The 19,966-nt window shown below is 33.5% G+C and overlaps 1 protein-coding gene across 1 annotated transcript in view; it reads right to left on the bottom strand.

Moving 5' to 3' along the window:
- Nucleotides 1-471: 471 nt before the first annotated feature.
- TNFSF13B (TNF superfamily member 13b) overlaps nucleotides 472-19,966 on the bottom strand; it is a 36,241-nt gene continuing 16,746 nt past the window's right edge. Inside the window, exons 4-6 of the mRNA XM_012752029.3 lie at nucleotides 5,361-5,473; nucleotides 5,122-5,272; nucleotides 472-2,076 (exon numbers count right to left, since the gene is read on the bottom strand). Of these exons, the coding sequence (XP_012607483.1) occupies nucleotides 1,964-2,076; nucleotides 5,122-5,272; nucleotides 5,361-5,473 (377 nt within the window). The 3' untranslated portion in view covers nucleotides 472-1,963. The remainder of the gene's footprint in view (nucleotides 2,077-5,121; nucleotides 5,273-5,360; nucleotides 5,474-19,966) is intronic.

Genomic DNA, 19,966 nt, shown 5'->3' on the forward strand with positions numbered 1-19,966 from the left:
ACATGAGAGTGAGGGGTCAGGTCCTAGATATGATAAGAGATTGGTGACAACAAGATTGTGCTCCGTGATCATTACCACACACTTGTCCTAATGGAATTTTACCACCTTATAATCAGTTTTTAAGGAGAAGAACATTTGGCCTGCTATTAGCTTTTCTCATTGATATATATACACACACACACTTAATATTGTACCAAAAACTTCATAAATTATATTCTACTACTATAAATAGAATTTTAAAGGTAATAATATAACCAATGCCTTCTAAATATTATAGTTTAAAATTAGATACATAGATACAGATGTGAACAGATCCTTTTCCAAATGTGGAAAATATCCACATTTCCAAATATTTTATTGTAATACCCTAACACATATTAATTTATGTTTTATCTGATTTTTAGAATGACATTAAATTATATACAGAGAAATCAAAAGGCAGGTGGGTGTTCATAAACAAATAGATGACAATGAAGCAAAAGGCACTGAATTCTTTTATTTGGCAATCCAAGTTAGCAGCAACAATAGAAAATCACTAACCACCTATCCTAGTATCAAAACTTTAACTCCACCTACCACATCTCTTTTTAAATTATAATGTAAAACAAAATAAATTGCAAAATATATTTTATTTTGAACCAATTAGTAAAAAACCAATTATAACCAAAAACCAATTATAGAAACCAGATATATTTAAACAAAGTTTTATTTTAGACATAAATTTTAAATCATTTTTGTTTCGAAAAGTATATCTTAGAAATATTTTAATGTACACTGCAGTCTATTCTTCCATCTGCTATGTAACGAAGTAAACTGTTGAGTGATGTAAACTGCTTAATGTTTAAACTAATGACATAAGAAGACAAGCGAAACAAAGGAAACTGATATTACAAAAGGTAAGTATTATGGCGTTCTCAAGTATGATTCATTATAAAGTGAAAACTAGGATGATGTCTTCTGGAATATCATAATCTTCTTCATAAGTAGCGTATGACATATGACATACTTCAGGATGCCAAGAATTTTAATTAAATCTCAATTTCTATAAAGCTAATAACAGGAATATTTTTTAAAGGCCCAGATATGTGAACTATAATAGCAGCAGTTTGAAACAGAAGAACAGGAAATAAACGGAAATTATATTACATTATCATAAATGTATTCATTAACTTGTTTTGGAGATTGTGTTTTTATATAAGAACAATTACAGTTATTTTTTCAACTAATGCTTTAAATGCATAAATTGGAATTACCGTACATTAAATAATGTTTCTGAATTGAAATTAACTATAAAAAATACACATAAGCATAGACAAATGAGGAAAATATTTCCCTCCTATGACAAATATCTGGGTAATATATAATATTAAAGATAAAAATCTCAAATTTGAAATAACCAAAAATAGTTACATGTATCCTATTTTCAGTCCAATTGTTTAATATTTTATTTTTTAATTATTTTATGTACTTAATGGAAGATTTCTAGAATTTTTATTTTTTACTTTCAGTAATGTTAACTGAAAAGGAAAAGGATGTATTTAACGTAAAAATAGAAAATGGATCTGGAGATTTCCAATAAATGTCTTAACGTCCTACAGATGTGGCACTTATTTCATGAAAGTAAATGACGGGATACTATTTTTGAAGCAATCTATACTGCTTCTTTCAAGACAAGAAGCTCTCAGTAAATAGTTCAAATGGAATTATAGTGAAAAGTCTTTCTAATTCTATCTTTCCTCAAATGGGCTCTATTTCTTGTAATTCACATGACACTCTTTGGCCGTGGTGGTTGTCTGTTAAATTTCCTGTTTTGGACTAGTTTCAGCAAACCAAAACAAATAGCTCACAGAAAAGGCTATGGTAACTACTTTTTTTTTTCTTTTTGGTATTTCCAGTTAAGTGCTTTCTGCTTAGAGGTACAGAGAAAGGGAGGAAAATAGCTAAAAACATGGTGTTAAGTAGGTCACAGCAGTTTCAATGCACCAAAAAATGTGCCATCTCCATCTCGAGATATTTGTGCATTTTCCCGTGGTATTGCAAGTTGAAGTTCATCTCCTTCTTCCAGCTTTGCAATGCCTGGGAAAGAATGATTTACAAGAACTTTAAGTGGTTGTACAATGGAAAAGGGGAAAAAAAAGAACCTTAAATAAAACTATTTTGTTTTGGAAAAAAGGTTGACATAAGCATTCACACTTTAAAATACACCAGTGGACTTCTAACCCAGTAACAATTCTAGTATCCTAAAAAAAAGAAAAAAAAAAAAAAGAAGAACTAAGCAGGAGTGATGGCTGATCTAAGTGTATTTATTGCCTACTGCTTATAAAATGGATACTCCAAAAAACCCCCAAATATCTAACTTGAAAAAAGTTAGCTAAGTCATAGCACATCCCTGATGGAACATTAGATAGTTAAATATATGTTTCACTTAATTTTATTGACAAAGGAAAGTTTTTACAATAATGTTAAATAAAAATGTGAAAAATTACACGCACACATATATATATACTGGATAGTCCTAATTATATTTTTAATGTGCATATAAAAAATATAAATATTAAAAAGCAAAACACCATGTATTTACATAGCACCTTCGTTGCCATAGTTTTTCTCTAAAGTCCAGACTATAGGTTTAGTCAACATTTATGTTATGTTTACATTATTGCCTATATTTGATGTCCTTAGATGACCATGATTGTCTTTATAATCAAAAGCAACAATGTAATTATCTCTTTAAAAATGACCAATAAATCTGTGTGTGCCTGATTTACAATGATGAATACATCTGTGAATCAGGAATACAAAGTACAGTTCAGGGACTACACCAAGCACATCAGGTCACTCTTGACCGCACTTCCAAAGAAAAATATTAAGAAGAAAAAAGAGGAGGAGTAAGGGAAGGAGAAGAAATAAGGAAACTAACAAACAAAATAACTCATATCTGAATTGTCAATACGCTTTGTCAAAGGCTAGCAATTTAAAAAGTAATTGTATTGTTTCATTAACGTACAGGGAAAATTTACTTACATAGACACATCTGTGTTAATGTCTGTTCTATCCTGAAGCCCAAAACACCCGGATTTACTCAAGCAGCAGCCAGTAAGAGATTATTTATTGAACACTTACTATGTGCCAGACACCCTTCTAGACAAACATGGAGCAGTGATCAAGGATGACAAAAGTTCCCACCCTCAGTAGTCTTGTTTTGTTGTACTGGGCCAGGGCAGACAACAAACAAGAGAAGTATTTTTAGGATTGGTAAGAGTAATGTGTATGCTTCCTAGAATTGGCAAAGCATTTGGAACCACGTTAAGCAGTTAAAGAAAAAAAAAAAGATGGATATTTATTTGTTTAATAGATTTGTCATTATCATAGAGAATAAAAATGACCTAATATTTTGACAAAAGCAATAGATCACAGAGCATTAAGTAATATTAACTCCAAAAGTTAAGTAAGTGTGAACAACTAAAGATTTTATTTAAAATTTCGACACTAAGTTATTGGCTATTTCAACTCTTCTGGATTACAGCAATCAGCTGTAACTTTTTCTACAATAAACATACTTTGTTAAAAAAATGAATAAGATTCAGCTTTGTGTATAAAAGTGATTCATTTATATTATGTTGGGCTTCTTAAGTTGGCCACTTAAATTTTTTTTCAGGTTATTATAGAAACACTTTCTATGCTTATACACTAACAGAGTTTTCAATGGTTCTAAAAAAATTTGCCCTCAAGCACATTAAAATTGCAAACCTGAAACTTCCTATAGAACAGCTATCATATACAACACTAAGCTATTAATACTGAAAAATGTCTTTAAAGTCACGTTAATTATGCTTTATAAAGTAAGGTGGAGTACTCTAATAAGAGGTAAATTCAAGAGCAGATGATTAGCGACTTTTTACAAAGACTTCATTGTAAAATTCTAAGAACTAATGAATGTAAATAAATAACAGATTGGAGTAGAATTGCCATTTATAAATATTTTGCAACACCAGATTACTAGTCAGCACTGGGTGCAGGGAAATGTTTCTTTATGAAAATTAGGGAATTCCACCTTTAGAAACTTCCTCATCGCCCCATTAAAGCTGCCTGCGGCTGCAGACCCAGAGTGACATCATCTCTGCGATTATGAACTATTTCCTTTAGTTTCTAACTGATTTATTGGGCATTTGTCTAAACATTTTTGAACTATAGTATTTCAAAATGCACAGCCAGTCTCCAGTCCTGTGCTTCACACTGTCATTCATGGTAACTGTCTGAAACTGAAGACATTCCTCAGGGTTCCAAATAGATCTTACAGAATCAGCAGAAAAATATGTGTGTTTAAAGTGAATATGTTAAAAAAAAAAAAAAAAACTAGCCTTGACTAACTTGAAATCACCCCCTAAAAATAAAATGAAGGAAACATTGGCAATTCAGCTGAAACAGGCCCCAAAACAAAACCTGCCCTGCTCTTTCAAAAGTAGGGTTTCCCCTACCTTCTCACCTCTCAAAGTCACCTGTGTCCCTTTATGCCAGATGTCACCTGTACTAAAGTGAGACAGAAGCCATTGTGCAACTCGCCCTCTCCTTCAAACCTGGCCAAGGGCATTTCTTCCACAGCATGTAAAGAAGTGTTTTGCTGGCTTGCGCTGTGGAACAAAACAGGCTGGTGTAAACCAAGTTCTGAACCTTCGTAGCTGTGCAGCCTGAAACCAATCATGTTACCTCTCTGTGTTTCAGATTCCAACTACCTTAAAATGAAAGAGTAAATGAGCAAACATATATAAAATGCAGAAAAGAGTACCTGCCAAATGGTAATCACTTTGTGGTTGTTAGAATTTTTTATTAAAGGTGTCAAAGAAAATACATCGGAATTGTTCTCAATGGAGAATGCTGTGAAGTTACTGCCTTTTCTAAATCTATCTAAAAATGGTAACACTATTAATATTGACTCCCTCTGTCTCAATTAAAACAGACTAGCTTATCATTCAAGATAAAAATACCCAGTGTATTGAGAAATCTCTGTCTATTTAGACTTTAGGGCACTGTCCTTTCTTTTTTGCATTGTGCTGCTCAGATTTTTTTTTTTATCAAACTGTCTTCATTCCACAATAAGCAGGTCTGAGAACTATTATTTACCAGCTGAGTAACAGGAATTATTGGGTAGTGTTTCAGGCATGTTTTGAATACATCGGAATAAAGTCACCAGACTCAATTCATCCCCAAAGACATGAACTTTTTTCCTCTGTATTAGGTGTCCCATGGCAAAGGTGCTATCGGTGTATAAAACCTGAGAAACAAACCAAAAAACTTCATCAGACATGAGCATAAAATGGGAGGCTTTGCACAGGGAAAGCAGAATTGGGGTTTGAACCTACCTGACCATATATAAAAAAGTAACCCGTTTCTTTGACCAATATTTTATTCTCTTTTTCTTCTAGGGCTCTTCCTCTTTTAAAGCTGAGAAGCCATGGAACAAATGTGTAAGATCCTGCAATGAAGAGAATGATTTACAAGAAAAGAAACAAGAAACCGAAAAAAGCAATTTTCACATTCACTTAGCTGTTAAAATATATCCGAAACCTAGCAGAGAGTATAAATAAAATGATGTAAAATAAGTAACTAGAAGATTAGGGAAATGGTAATATAAGGATAGAATAATAAAACAAAGCTGTGATAGTCTAAAATCAGTAAAAATCCCTGTATAATTGGTAATGGTGGGCCACACGTGTCTCCAAATTTCACGCTCATCATAACAAAAAAGAAAGCAAAGTCAGTAATAAAATTCAGCATCCAAAAGGGACAATATGCCAGACGCTCAAGAAGAGAACAACTTTTCTTAGAATTGATATTGAGCAAAATTTTCTCCCGTGGATTTTCATAAGGGAGCACAATAGGATATGGTAACTGACAAAGTTTCCACGTTCCGTAAGTACAATTGCCTAGTGTATGTGCCTACTTCATATAGTGTTTCCAAAGCAAACCGATTATATTTGAACTTTTTCCAAATAAAATTCTTTTTTAATTTTATTTTTTCAACTTGACAGATAAAATCGTATATATTTATTATGTACAGTATGATGTTTTGGAATGTATGTACATCATGGAAGAGATAAATTAAGCTAATTATCACATAAACTTCAGATAGTTGTCATTCTGTGGTGAAGATACTTAATAGCTACTTTCTTAACATTTTTCAAGAATACAATACATTGTTATTTACTGTGGTCACCATATTGTATAAGAGATCTCTCAAACTTATTCCTTCTATCTAACTGAAATTTTGTCACCTTTGACCAACATTTCCCCAACCCCCTCCACCCTACTACCACCCTAGACCCTAGTAACCACCATTTTACTTCTATAAATTCAACTTTTTAAAAAAGATTCCATATATGAGTGAGATCACGCAATATTTGTCTTTCTGTTCCTGGCTTACTTCACTTAACAGAATGTCCTCCAAGTTCATCCATGTTGTTGTAAATTACAGGACTTCTTTTTTATGGCTGAATAGTATTCTACTGTGTGTGTGTGTGTGTGTGTGTGTGTGTGTGTGTGTGTGTGTGTGTGTACCACATTTTCCTTATCCATTCATCTGTCGATTGACTTTTAGGCTTATTCAATATCTCGGCTATTGTGAACAGTGCTGCAATAAGTACTGGAGGACACATATCTCACCTAGGGCCAGATCACCCAGAAAGCACCTGATCTCAGCTGATCTCAGAAGTTAAGCAGGGTTGGCCCTGGTTAGAACTTGAGCAGGAGATGTCTCTTTGACATACTGGCTTCATTTCCTTCGTATGTATACCTAATAGTGGGATTATTGGATCCTATTGTATTTCATTTTTAATTTTTTCCCTTTTTTATTTTACTAGATATAGGGGTACAAGTTGCGTTCCATTATATGCACATATTTTATAGTGGTGAAGTCTGAGCTTTTAGTGTACCCATCACCCGAACAGTGCACATTGTACCCCATAGGTAATGTTTTCATCCCTTACCCCCTCTCACTTTAATTTTTTTAGGAATTTCCATGCTATTTTCCATAAGGGCTATACTAATTTCAATTCCTACTTCAAATAAGGTTCTTGAGAGAAGAATAAAAACAAGAACCATGTATTTCTGAGTATTTCTAAGGATTTAAGAGCCTTAAGTGATAAAACAAAGCAAAGCACTGTAAATTCAAGTTACAGTGAGCAGTTCCTTAGGCAGCCCTTTAAGTTCACAACACAGCAGGTGCAGGAAAGATGTCATGGGGAGGGGATGACGGAGGATTGAGTGATGCATAAAGGAGTCTCAGGGTCTCCTCAGCACCCTGTGTCTCCTGCTCAGTCCCAGGAGCCCGCTCCTTCACTGTCGCTCACAGAGAGTGAATGCACCCCTGATGCGGGGCAGTCTGGTCACCCCAGTCTGCTTTTCCCAAAGAAGGGCTCTAGGGAACATTTTACTTAAATGAAAACCCAAGCGCCATACTGGCTAATAATAACCAATGAACAAAATATCATCTAATTACAAATTACAGAGGCAAAATCAGCATCACTTACTTTTATGTTATATAATTTCAGTAAAAAGATTATAATGAAACAGTGAAAGATCACAATAAAATAGCTTTTAATTTTGTTTAAATGAGATGATGTACTCAAAGCACATTTTTAGAGAACTGGAAAAAAAATGAGGAAGAATTAATATAATGATTTTCATTATTGTAAAATGCAAACTGATGACTCTGAAGGCAATTGCTTTCATGGGTTTAATGATAATCATTTGATGCTCAGAACAAAGAGAACTTTATAAAAAAATAATGATACACATCTTAGACTCTGATTTCTCTGAGTTGAAAGGCTGTTTATGTTTGGTTCCCTTCTATTTCTCCAGGGCTTTGCATGATGACTGTCCCACAGTAAACATGTGGCAAATATTTAAATTTAACTAATTCAAATGTAAACATAAAATAAATCAAAATGACCGTGTACTATGACAATTAATCACAAGTATTCAATTGTTTTTTAAAAAATTATTTTACTACCTAGTCACTGAAATTCTGGGAAATGAAAGGCCGTATGAACTCTTGAATTGAAGTAAAACACATATTTTCAAGACTTCTTGTTAATGTCCTGGCTAGAGATATTTATTTACTAAAATTTTTTGCAATAATTTAAATTGATGTCTTACTTCTTTACACCATATTTATGTCTATAAAATTAATGACCCAGTCCTTACTAAATTTCACTGCTGTACTTTTAGCACAGAAAGAAAAACAAGTAGCTTTTAGGTCTGTATTCTTACTTTCTCTTGGTATTTTCTTTTGGTATTATATGAATTCTTTCTGGCAATATTCTTATTAAAGTGATAGAGTACATATTTGCTTGTTTTTATTTACTCTGTATTCCTCCCACACCCCATACCCATACCCATGCACGCACATGTGTATGCACACACACACACACATACACACACACACACGGATTACACTCAATTAAGTTAGAAAATTTGTTACAGTCATAGCTGTATGCTCAAATACCCCAAGAATAGAACCTAGTATGTAATACGTACTCAATAAATTATGTGATTTTGAATGAATTCTAAATACTTTAAGAAAACAAGCTGAACAATAAATTATAAACTAAATTATAAACTTAAGCATAAATATTAAAACATGTTTCTACATCTTCAAACTTACCTAAAGTTTTGGCATAATAGTTAGAATACAGATAAATGCAAATGAGAAAATATACATTAATATTTACTCTGTAGAGCTTTTCTAAACTACTATGCATCACCCTTTACAGCAGATATTTAAGAATTTAGAAGTAAACTTCAAAATTATTAATACCTAATTGTACATCAACAGCTAAAATATAGATGTACCTTCAAATAAATGGTTTGACATTTCCAGCTTCACTCATCAAGTTTTAAATATTCGATGTATATAAATGTCAAAAATTTAAAAAAATTAATATGTACATTAATACCCCAAAATACAGATAATGTCAGTATTAATGTGTGAACACAGTTTGCATGTATTTGCATCATTCCTTAACCAGTAGAGCTTTCCTCTTCTGATGTATATGGAAGAGTTGTAGATAAATTTTAGGATGACAAAGTTTTATAGAAAACCAGATATCTTCCATTAATATTTATTTTTTATTCTACTTTCTAAGCAAGAAATTTTCTCCCAAATATTTATACATCTAGTGCTGCCTCCCTTAATAACCAAAAATAAATGCTGCAGATAGCCATCATCATTGACAGCTCTCACTTCTACCTCTCTTGATTTTCTATTTTATTAACTTAAAACTTCTTGAAATAATTTTAAGAAAGAAGATACTGATAATACCTTTTAAAAGGTAAATTAAATAAATCAATTAAAATAATACTTTTTGTTATATAAAACAATTATAATTTGGCATTGTAATTCAGAGTAATGACATGCTGAGTCTGTAGACGTGGGAGGGCTAGGGAAATCAACAGAACCAGGCAGGACATGTAGGCTGACCCATCTGAAGGGCAATGGGAGGAGGCCGTGTGGAACTGTGAGCAGTGGAGAGAAGTGATTATATCTGTATTTTAGAAATATCATTATGTGGCTATAAGGTCAGGAAAGGTCCAAATCCAGACAAAAGAAAATCAGTCAAGATGGGAGATAATGATGGTTCATACTAGTATGATGAGATGGGAATGAAGTATATTTAAGAGGAATAATTGATAAAATTTTGAGATGAATGTGCTGAATTAGAGGGAGCAGTCAAGAATAACACCCAGAATTCTGAAATAAACAACTCAATCATAGTCATGGCATTTACTGGAACAGGGAACACTGGGGGATGAATAGATCTGGGGAAAAGTTCTAGAGTTCAGGCTGAGATGTCACCAAGATATTCAAGAAGAGATGTTCAATAGACAGAGGTATATGCTGACCTGGAGCTCAGGAAAGTGATTTGGGCTAAAGATATACATTTAAGTCATCAGTATATATATATATGTTAAATAACGTCATGGGAATAGTTAAGAATGCCAAGGAAATACGAACACTGAAAAGACAATGGGACTAAGTTAGGGTCTGAAGAGTGTCGATATTTAAGAAATACATTGAAGAATAATTTGCAAAGACACTAAAAAGGAGTAGCCAAAAGGGCAGGAAAATGACTTAAAGAAACAACCAAAGGAAGCACATATCTCAAGCAGAAGGGTGTCAACAAGTTTCAAAATTGATTGAGAGATTAAAAATAAACCCCAGCATAGCCTCCTTGAAACAATTATTTGAAAAAGTAGAGATAAAGAAGAGACTTCCACTGTCAACATGATTGTTGAAATCATCTCTCCTTTTCTACCTCCTGTAAATCCTATGAAAAGAAAAGGTAGATGCATATTCTCCAAAATAACTGTAAGGATTGTCAATAACTGTCAGTAACTGAGATGACACTAAAGCTGGGTGAAGGGAAGAGAGAAGCATGGAAAATAGTGAGAGGGCCTGGCACAAAGGTTCAGCAAAACCCAACTTGCTAAAGGGGGAGACCCTCCACATGCAAACAGAAATCTCCTACATATAGACAATCCAGGAAATTTTAGTGACATGGAAGAATTAGGGAAATGAAGAGGGGGAAAAATTCATCTAATTAAGATAAAAGTAAAAGTTTCCAAAAGAAAAATAGATTTTGTACAAAATTAAATGAGATAGAAATGAAGAGTTAAAGGATTTGAGAAAAAAATATGGAACCAGATGACAAAAAAAGGTAAAGGATCACCAGTGTATGTGGAATTGGAAAACAAAACAAACAACAAAAGAAAGATGAAAATGAGCAACATCTCAGAGCTACTGCAAACAAAAGAGTACATTGCGTATCAGGGAGAGTTGAGTCAGTATAGTTGTTGTGGTCTCCTATCACTGTTGAATATATTGTCCCACCACCTTTTCTTTTCCCACACTGAGTGTCCTGCATTTCTTCCCTGTGATTTCACAGTTTTCCTTCAGAGAAGAGTGATTTATACGTACTCAGCTGCCTGTGATTTCCACTTCTTTTCTTGGAAGTGGCATGCTGACAGGCCATTTCTAGTCCACCATTTTTTTCCTCTTCATTAGCACATTTTAAGTAAACCAGCAGAGAACAAAATTCAGGCAAAGTAAATGTATAAATGAGGAAACAACAGCTAAAGGAATTACCAGGATTTTTTTTTTTTTTAAAAAAACAGTCTCACTCTGTTGCCCAGGCTAGAGTACCTTGGCATCAGCCTACCTCACAGCAACCTCAGACTCCTGGGCTCAAGCAATCTTTCTGCCTCAGCCTCCCAAGTAGCTGGGACTACAGGCACACCCCACTATGCCTGGCTAATTTTTTCTATATATTTTTAGTTGTCCAGCTAATTTCTTTCTATTTTTAGTAGAGACAGGGTCTCGCTCTTGCTCAGGCTGGTCTCGAACTCTTGAACTCAAAAGATCCACTTGCCTAAGCCTCTCAGAGTGCCAGGATTATAGGCTCAAGAGACACCATGCCTGGCCTACCATGATTATTGATTTTATATCTTTGTAAAACTATGAAAAAACACATAAAGAGAACAATTTAACAGAAACAATAAAACTGTTTTATCCCTTTGAAATGTAGAACCTATATAACTAACAAATATTGAAAAGTAGAGGAGAAAATATGTTGATAATCAATTCATCAGTTACTGCATTTGTAAGACCTGAAGCTCAAAAGTATAATTTAAAGTTGACAAATCAAATACTATAAATGTAAACATTTTAATAGTACATATATAAACATTAAGGAATGCATGATGAAGGGCAGGAAGGATAGAGGAAGTAAAGAGGAATAACATTGGCAAAAGCAATCTTAAGCAAAAAGAACAAATTGGGATGTATCAATTTATCAGACTTCAAGCTATACTACAAGTCTACAGTAACTAAAACAGCAAGGTGTCAGCACAAGAACAGAGACATAGACCAATGGATCAGAACTGAGAACCCAGAAAAAAAAAAAACATCCTTAGATAGCCATCTGATCTTTGGCAAAGCAGACAAAAACATACACTGGGGAAAAGAATCCTTATTCAATAAATAGTGTTGGAAAAATTAGATGGCCACATGTAGAAGACTGAAACAGGATTTTCATCACTGACCTCTCACAAAAATCAACTCATGATGGATTACAGACTTAAACCTAAGTCATGAATTCTAGAAGAAAATGTTGGAAAAATTATTGGAGACATTGGCCTAGGGAAAGAATTTATAAAGAAGACTCCAAAAGCAATCATAGCAACAACAAAAATAAATAAATGGTACCTGATCAAATTAAAAAGCTGCTGTACAGCCAAGGAAACTATCACTAAAGCAAATAGATAACCTACAGAATGGGAGAAAATATTTACATGCTACACATCAATAAAGGGCTGATAACTAGAATCTATATAGAACTCAGGAAAATCAACAAGAAAAATTTCTAACAACTGCATTAAAAAGTGGGCAAAAGACATGAATAGAACTTTTCAAAAGAAGACAGACTAATGGCCAACAAACATATTAAAAAAATGCTTAACATCTCTAGTCATCAGGGAAATGCAAATCAAAACCAAATCAAAACCAAATGAGATATCATGTAACTCTGATGATCATGGCTGTTATCAAAAAGTCTTAAAACAACAAATGTGGATGTGGATGTAGAGAGATGGGAGCACTCATACACTGCTGGTGGGACTGCAAACTAGTACAACCTCTATAGGAAGTAATATGGAGATACCTCAAAGAGCTACAAGTAGGACTATCATTTGATCCAGCAATCCCATTACTGGGCATTTACCCAAAAGAAAAAAATACATTCTATAAAAAAGACATCTGCACTCGAATGTTTATAACAGCACAATTCACAATTGCAAAGTTGTGGAAACAACCCAAGTGCCCATCAATACATGAGTGGATTAATAAAATGTGTACACCATGAAGTACTACTCAGCTACAAAAAGCAGTGGTGAACTAGCACCTCTTGTATTATCCAGAATGGAGCTGGAGCCCATCCTACTAAGTGAAGTATCACAAGAAAGGAAAAACAAGCATCACATGCACTCACCATCAAATTGGTATTAATTGATCCACACTTATGTGCACATATGATAGTAACATTCATCAGGTGTCAGGCAGGTGGGGAGGAGGAGGGAAATGAATATATTCACACTTAATGGGTGCGGTGCACAATATCTCGGGGATGTGCATATTTGTAGCTCTGACTTGGGTGGGGCAAAGGCAGTATATGTAACCTAAACATTTGTACCCCCATAATATTCTGAAATTTAAAAAAAAAAACAACAAAAAAGAGGAATCATTAATTTTATCATAGACTGGAATAGAGAATCAACAGATATTGTCAAAAGACATAATTATAGAGGTTAGAGTAATCTCATGGAAAACAGCAGAGCAGAAAGCTCAAAAACTTAGCCCTTTCACTGAAGCAACCATTAAGCTGATAAAAATTGATATAATCTAAATTTTGTTTAATGTAGGTAATCTAATCAAAAAACTTATGTCAACCAAGGGAGTGCTTAATAAGGAAAAAACAAGCTGTAAAATTTTAGTAAGAAAATATTGTGGCACTCTTTTACCCACTTATTATGCCGATTCTGCAGCTTGATAGCAGCCATGTGGATGATCACCTGAGTTCCTGGTGGCAGCTTGCTGTTGGCATGGAGTGCAATACTCACTTTGTTTACAAAACATTGTGATTGTGCATTTTGACTTGTCTGGAGGCTACCCTCAGGTGGAAGCAGCTTCCCAGGCAGTAATCAGCAAAAAGCACATAAAAAAATACACAGCCCAGAGCCCCTATAGCATGGGGGTGCAAGAAGCAGACTAATCAAAAATCTTGAGGAGAGGAAGCTAAGGGAGGAAGATACCTGAAGAAAATACAGACTTTGAAGGGCTACTGCATATGCTAAAAAATCTAGAGTGCAGCATGCATGCTCAATGCCAGATACATGCTCAGAAATGACCTTAGAGTATCATAGGCTTACACCCCTCCCTGATCTTTGGGCTCTGTTCATGTAGGAGGTAAAGACTAACACAGAGCTGCAGGCTGGCTAAGAGTTGCAAGAATGCCCAGCTCAGAGCCAATCTGCAAAGACCAGGGAAGTGTTTTTATTTTATTTTTGCCTTCTAGTGCTTAAGAAAAGGACTAGGATAAGAGATAAGAAAATCTCTATCAAGCTGATATCAGATTTAATAGAACAGCTTCAGTGGCCACACAGAACAGTGAATACAGTGTAAGCAAAAAAATATTTTAGAAAAGTCTCTAAACGAATGGACAACTACAGCCCACAACAGTCAACAACAGAAAATCCTGCAGATGGGGGAAATCTGATTACCAGATTTGCCCCATTGTAATACTCAAATTGCCTAATCTTCAACAAAAAATTTCCAATCATACACAGAAATAGGAAATTACAGACCAATCAATGGAACAAAAGAATGAAAACTAACAAGTGATTATTACAATGTTGAAGGATTCAAGGATAATATACAAAGTCAATCACTTTACCACATGCCAATAATGAACAAGTGGGATATGAAATTATAAACATAATACCATTTACATAACCACTCCCTCAAATTAAAATACTTGGACATAATTTAACAAAATAAGTAAAAGATTTATATAAGAAAAACCACAAAACTTTGATGAAAGAAATTAAAGAACTAAATAAATGGAGAGATATTCTATGTTTGTGGATAGCAAGATTGAATACTGTCAAGATGTCAATTCTTCCCTGCTTCATCTATAGATACAATGCAACCCCAATCAATCAAAAGGATAGCAAATTATTTTTTACATATCAAAAAACTGAGTCTAAAGAGTTTATGGAGAGGCAAAAACCCAGAAAAGCCAACATAGTAATAGAATTGAAAGAGAAGAACAAAGTTGGACAACTGACACTATTCTACTTCAGCTGACTATAGAGCTATGATAATCATGACACAGAGTGGTGTTGGTGAAAGAATAGACAAATGGATCAATGGAACAGAATAGAGAACCCAGAAATTGACTCACATATAGTTAACTGATCTTTGAAAGAAGTTAAAGGCGATACAATGAAGAAAAAGCAGTCTTTTAAAAAAACTAGCTGGAACAGCTAAACACCCACAGGAAAACATGAATCTAGACACAGACCTTATACCCATCACAAAAGTTAACTCAAAATGGATCACAGACCCAAATGTAAAGTACAAAACTATCAAACCTCTAAAAGGTAATATAGGGGAAAATCTAGATAATTTTGGGTTTGGCTGTGCTTTTTTAGGTACAGTACCAAAACCTCAATCAATGAAACAAAGAATTGATAAACTGGGCTTCATTAAAATGAAAAGTTTCTGCTCTGCAAAAGATACTGTCAAGAGAATGAAAAGACAAGTTAGAGAAAATATTTGCAAAAGACATACCTGATAAGGGACTGTTATTCAATATTCAATAATACATGTACTAGACTTTACTTTTATGTTACATGAATATGATCTCAGTAAAAAAACTATAAAGGTAAGCACTAGAGCTCTGCACACACAGAAAAAGCAAAGCAAATAGCTTGCAATAGTGAGACATCTGTTTAAAACTATAAAATAGAAATTCCTTAGTTAAAGTATAAAACAATACATGATATTGCATAGTATGATGAATAAAAATCCAAACATATTTCTGAGATTGGTAAATATAAATTAGATTATAAATTATTTTAAGATGAAATCAAAAAGTAAAGCCCAACTTTGTTCTGTATACATGAGACACACAGAAAACAAATTATTTCAGGGATTTTGAGGAAATAAGATTTTGAGGAAAGTCATATTAGGGAAATGCAAACCAAAAAAGAAAGTATTTTAACCTTAATATTAAAAGAGATATCATGAAATTCAAGGTTTTCATACACAAAAAGAATAACAGCTATGAGATATAATGAAAGAAAGTATCCCCATTTATAATAGCAATTGAAAAGATAAAATTGTCTTATTGTAATGTTAACAAGAAATATGGAAAACCTACTTGAAGAAAATTTCAATATATACTGAAAGAAACAAGACTGAACAAATATGAATATATATCATGTTCTTGGATTGGATTTCATTGGAACACCTGTCATCATAAGTATATTTTCCTTAACTTATTAATATAATAAGATCCAACAAAAATATCAGAAGGCTTTCTGTTTCCTTTATAACTAGATAAACTGATTCTACAATTCCTATAAAAAAATGAAGAACACGATAATTTAAAAGTGAAAAAAAAATTTGAGGAGGGAATTAGATTTACCAGATAACAATATAAAGCCCTAATAACTAAACGGGCATTTTAGAGGGTACATAAATAGAAGAATCAATATAATAGAATAGAATAGAAAAGTCAAAAAAGATGAAAAACATAGGCTCAAATACAGCAATTTAATATGTTAAAGTTAGCGTCTTCTAACAGTGTGGATAAGATGACCTATTTTTTTAAAAAGTTGGTGGTGCCTCCAAGGAAAAAATTAAGTTGGTTACATACTTCACATCTCATATCAGGATAAATTTCCAATAGATAGAATATTTAAATGTAAAAAATAATCATAAAAGATTCAGAAGGAACTCGGAAGCCTTCCTTGCTATCTTTAAATGTAGAAGGTTTTTCTAAACACAGAATCCCTACCAAAAACATAAATAATGACCAAAAAACCCAAAATACCTTATGCAAAATTAAAATGACAAATGACAGCATGATGGGAAATGCTTGCAATGCATAAAACAAAGGATCAATCTGTTTAAGCTACAAGGAGCTCACAGAAATCAATTTAAAAATGACCATTAGCCCAGCCCAATAGAAAAATGGAAAGAATATGAACAGATGGCTCACAGATATAAAAATAGAAACAGAAAATTGGCAGAATATAAAGACAGAAATACAAATGGTTCTTAAAACATAAGAAAAGATGGCCCACTCATTTCATATTAAAATTCAGCTAATTAAGAGATACTATTTTCACCTAATGTTCTTTCATTGCCAGTGATAGTGTAACATTTTATAACCCCTATCGTTCCTTGTTAGTATAGTGGTGAGTAAATGTCTAAACAACAAACAAACAAAATTAACCTCTGCAGAACCACTTAGCAATAATTGTCAAAATTCAAAATCTATCCCACAATGTGGGATAGATTTCCCATATGTCACACATGCTGACATATGGGAAATTACGAAAGTACACCATTATTTTTTGAAGCACCATCATTGTAAAAGAGTGTCACCAAGAAGTCTATTGGTAGGGTACTGCATAAATAAATTATATTCATATACTGGAATATTATGCATCTTTTTAAAATAATGAGGAAACCCTGTGCAGACATCAAAATATCTGTAATATACATTGTTAAGTAAAGAAAGCAGGTCATAATCTTGTTTTCAAATTATGTATGGCAAGAATGGGACATTAGGTTTAGCATGAGAAAGGGAGAGATCAGAACTACATTCTAATATGTTTGTGTTTACATAAACAGAGTCTTATTATACAAGAAATGATAAATGTGGTAGCTTATTAGTAGGGTGAGTGGGGACAGATGAGAAGGGGAGTAAGAGTTTTTAATCTACACTTTTTGTGCTTTTTAATTGTTTGTAACATGTAAATGTACCACATATTCAAAAATCAAATTAAACTTTTTTTAAAAAAGAAAGAAACAGGAAAGACATGAGTCTACACCCTAATAGACCCTCTTGCCTTTTTCTCTTTTGAGTAGCTGACCTTTACCTTCCCTGCCTGAACAAAAGCACAGGGCATAGCAATGATAGGAATTCAAAATATCAGATGAACACAGCCCTGTGATCCTCCATCCTCTGGAATACCTAACCTGGTTTCATCTCAAGACATTACACATAATGCAATAAGACAATAATATATATTATAATAATATGCTAATATATTATCATCTTTCCCCAAAAGGCTTCTTATAGACTTGTGCAAGTAAAAATGTTTCATTGAGTACAAACTTTCTTACCAAAATGAAATCTACCTCTATCTCCCTGCTAAAATGTCCATCACATTCACATTTATATACTATTCAAGGGGTTTGCTCTCATCACAAGGCCAAGCCTTACACCCAAAATGTGCAGGCATAGCAGGTCAGCACCTCCTCATCAGTGGGAAGCAGTCACCACTCCAGGGAGACACTGTAACATAACACACTGCACATAACACGCTGTACAGTTCACACTTGTAGTGGAGTATAGCAGCCGCGTCCTTTGGTGTGATTTACAGCATTTTATTTTTTGCCAGATGCATAAAGTAATCTTTTCCAAATAAATGTTAAAAATTTTATCTTTGTTCCTTAAGATCTTCTTGTAGATTTATTTTTTTTTCCCAGAGGAAATAGTTTTCTTCCTATTAAAAGTTGCAAACATGACTTGGGGAAATGTAGAGCAATAAATAACAATAGATTTTTAAATAGTTTGGTACTTGTGTTGCATTTAGGATAGTCTCAGAGAAAAATAGAGATGCAAATAGCACTCCAGGGAATCATTACAAAGGCATTCACATCCATCATCCATGCTAGTTTAGTTTTACCCATTCCTGATACCCTAGCTTAACCTCCTGACACTCTTGAACTCCCCATTGTGGTTCACAGCCCCAAGTCCCCTGTCCCCACCTGCTCTGCTGTGTTCCCCTCCACAGCATTTCCTTTCATCATTCTATATTTCGCTCGTTCATTTGTAGGTTTTTATCTGTTTCCTCCTCATCAAAAGGTAAGCTCCATCAAAGCAGGAAACTGCGAGATGGTCCCTGACTTGTAATGGTTTGATTTATGAATTTTTGACTTTATGATGGTGTGAAAGCAATACCCATTCAGGAGAAACTGCACTTCAGTACAGTATTCAAAACACTGCACGAGTCATTCAACACTTTATCATAAAATAAGCTTTGCATTAGATGATTTTGCCCAACTGTAGGCTAATGGAGGTGTTCTGAGCACATTTAAGGTAGGCTAGGCTTAGCTATGATGTTTGGTAGGTTAGGCGTATTACATGTATATTCAATCTAGGATGTTTTCAATTTGGGCTGGGTTTATCTAGACATAGTTCCATTGTAAAGCGAGAGGCACCTGTATATGTTTTATTCTCTGTGACCCCCAGAGCTCACACAGTAATTGGGATATTGTATGTTCTTAATTAATACATGTAGAATAAATGAATAAATGAATGTGTGAATGGATGAAAGATTCTTTTCTAGTACATTTTTGTTCATTAGTTATCTTGTGTAAACAGTAGCCACTATAGAGAAGCATTTCCCAAAATAATATTTTGCTTTCTGGGAGATGTTGATACATGTTAGTGTGACATAGTCACATGACTTTGTGAAAAACTGAATGAAGCAAAGTGTTAAAGACTTTTTAAGAGTGTTTTGTCAGAGTAGGATGTCTCAGCTTCAATAATTTGTTAATGTGCCTTGTGACTGTGATGCTGTGTTTCCAAACTTATTTGACAATCAAACTCTCATTTCAAGGGCTATTTCTCTGGATTAATATTCTGGGTGATATATTTGGAAAAGGCATTAAAAGTTTATTCTTCATGAATGTGGTTTCAGGCCATTATTACAGAAAACACTTATCTGTCTATAATTAAAGCTACAAAAAACTTCAAATAATTGAAAAAGCTTAAAACACATTCTACCTCTATAAGTAAATGGTAAATTATCAAGCAATAATTTGACATTGGAGATTTATCCAAAAAATCATTTTTTTATGATCTGTTCAGTTTTTAATGATCTGTTCAGTTTCCTCTTCATCCTATTATGATTTTTACAACTGATAAATAATAGGAGAATTAATAGTTTTGAAGATAGTCTTGAGTCATTTTAGAAGACAAAATGATCTCTAAATAATAAAAAATTTTATTTTATGCCAATTATTTAAAATTTCTAAATATTGCTGTTTCTAAGGTCATTCTGCTTATTAGATTACTACTTTAGCCTGAATATTTATTCCCTGGTTGTTTTG

Source organism: Microcebus murinus, chromosome 13 (genome assembly GCF_040939455.1).
Source record: "Microcebus murinus isolate Inina chromosome 13, M.murinus_Inina_mat1.0, whole genome shotgun sequence".
NCBI lineage: Eukaryota > Metazoa > Chordata > Mammalia > Primates > Cheirogaleidae > Microcebus > Microcebus murinus.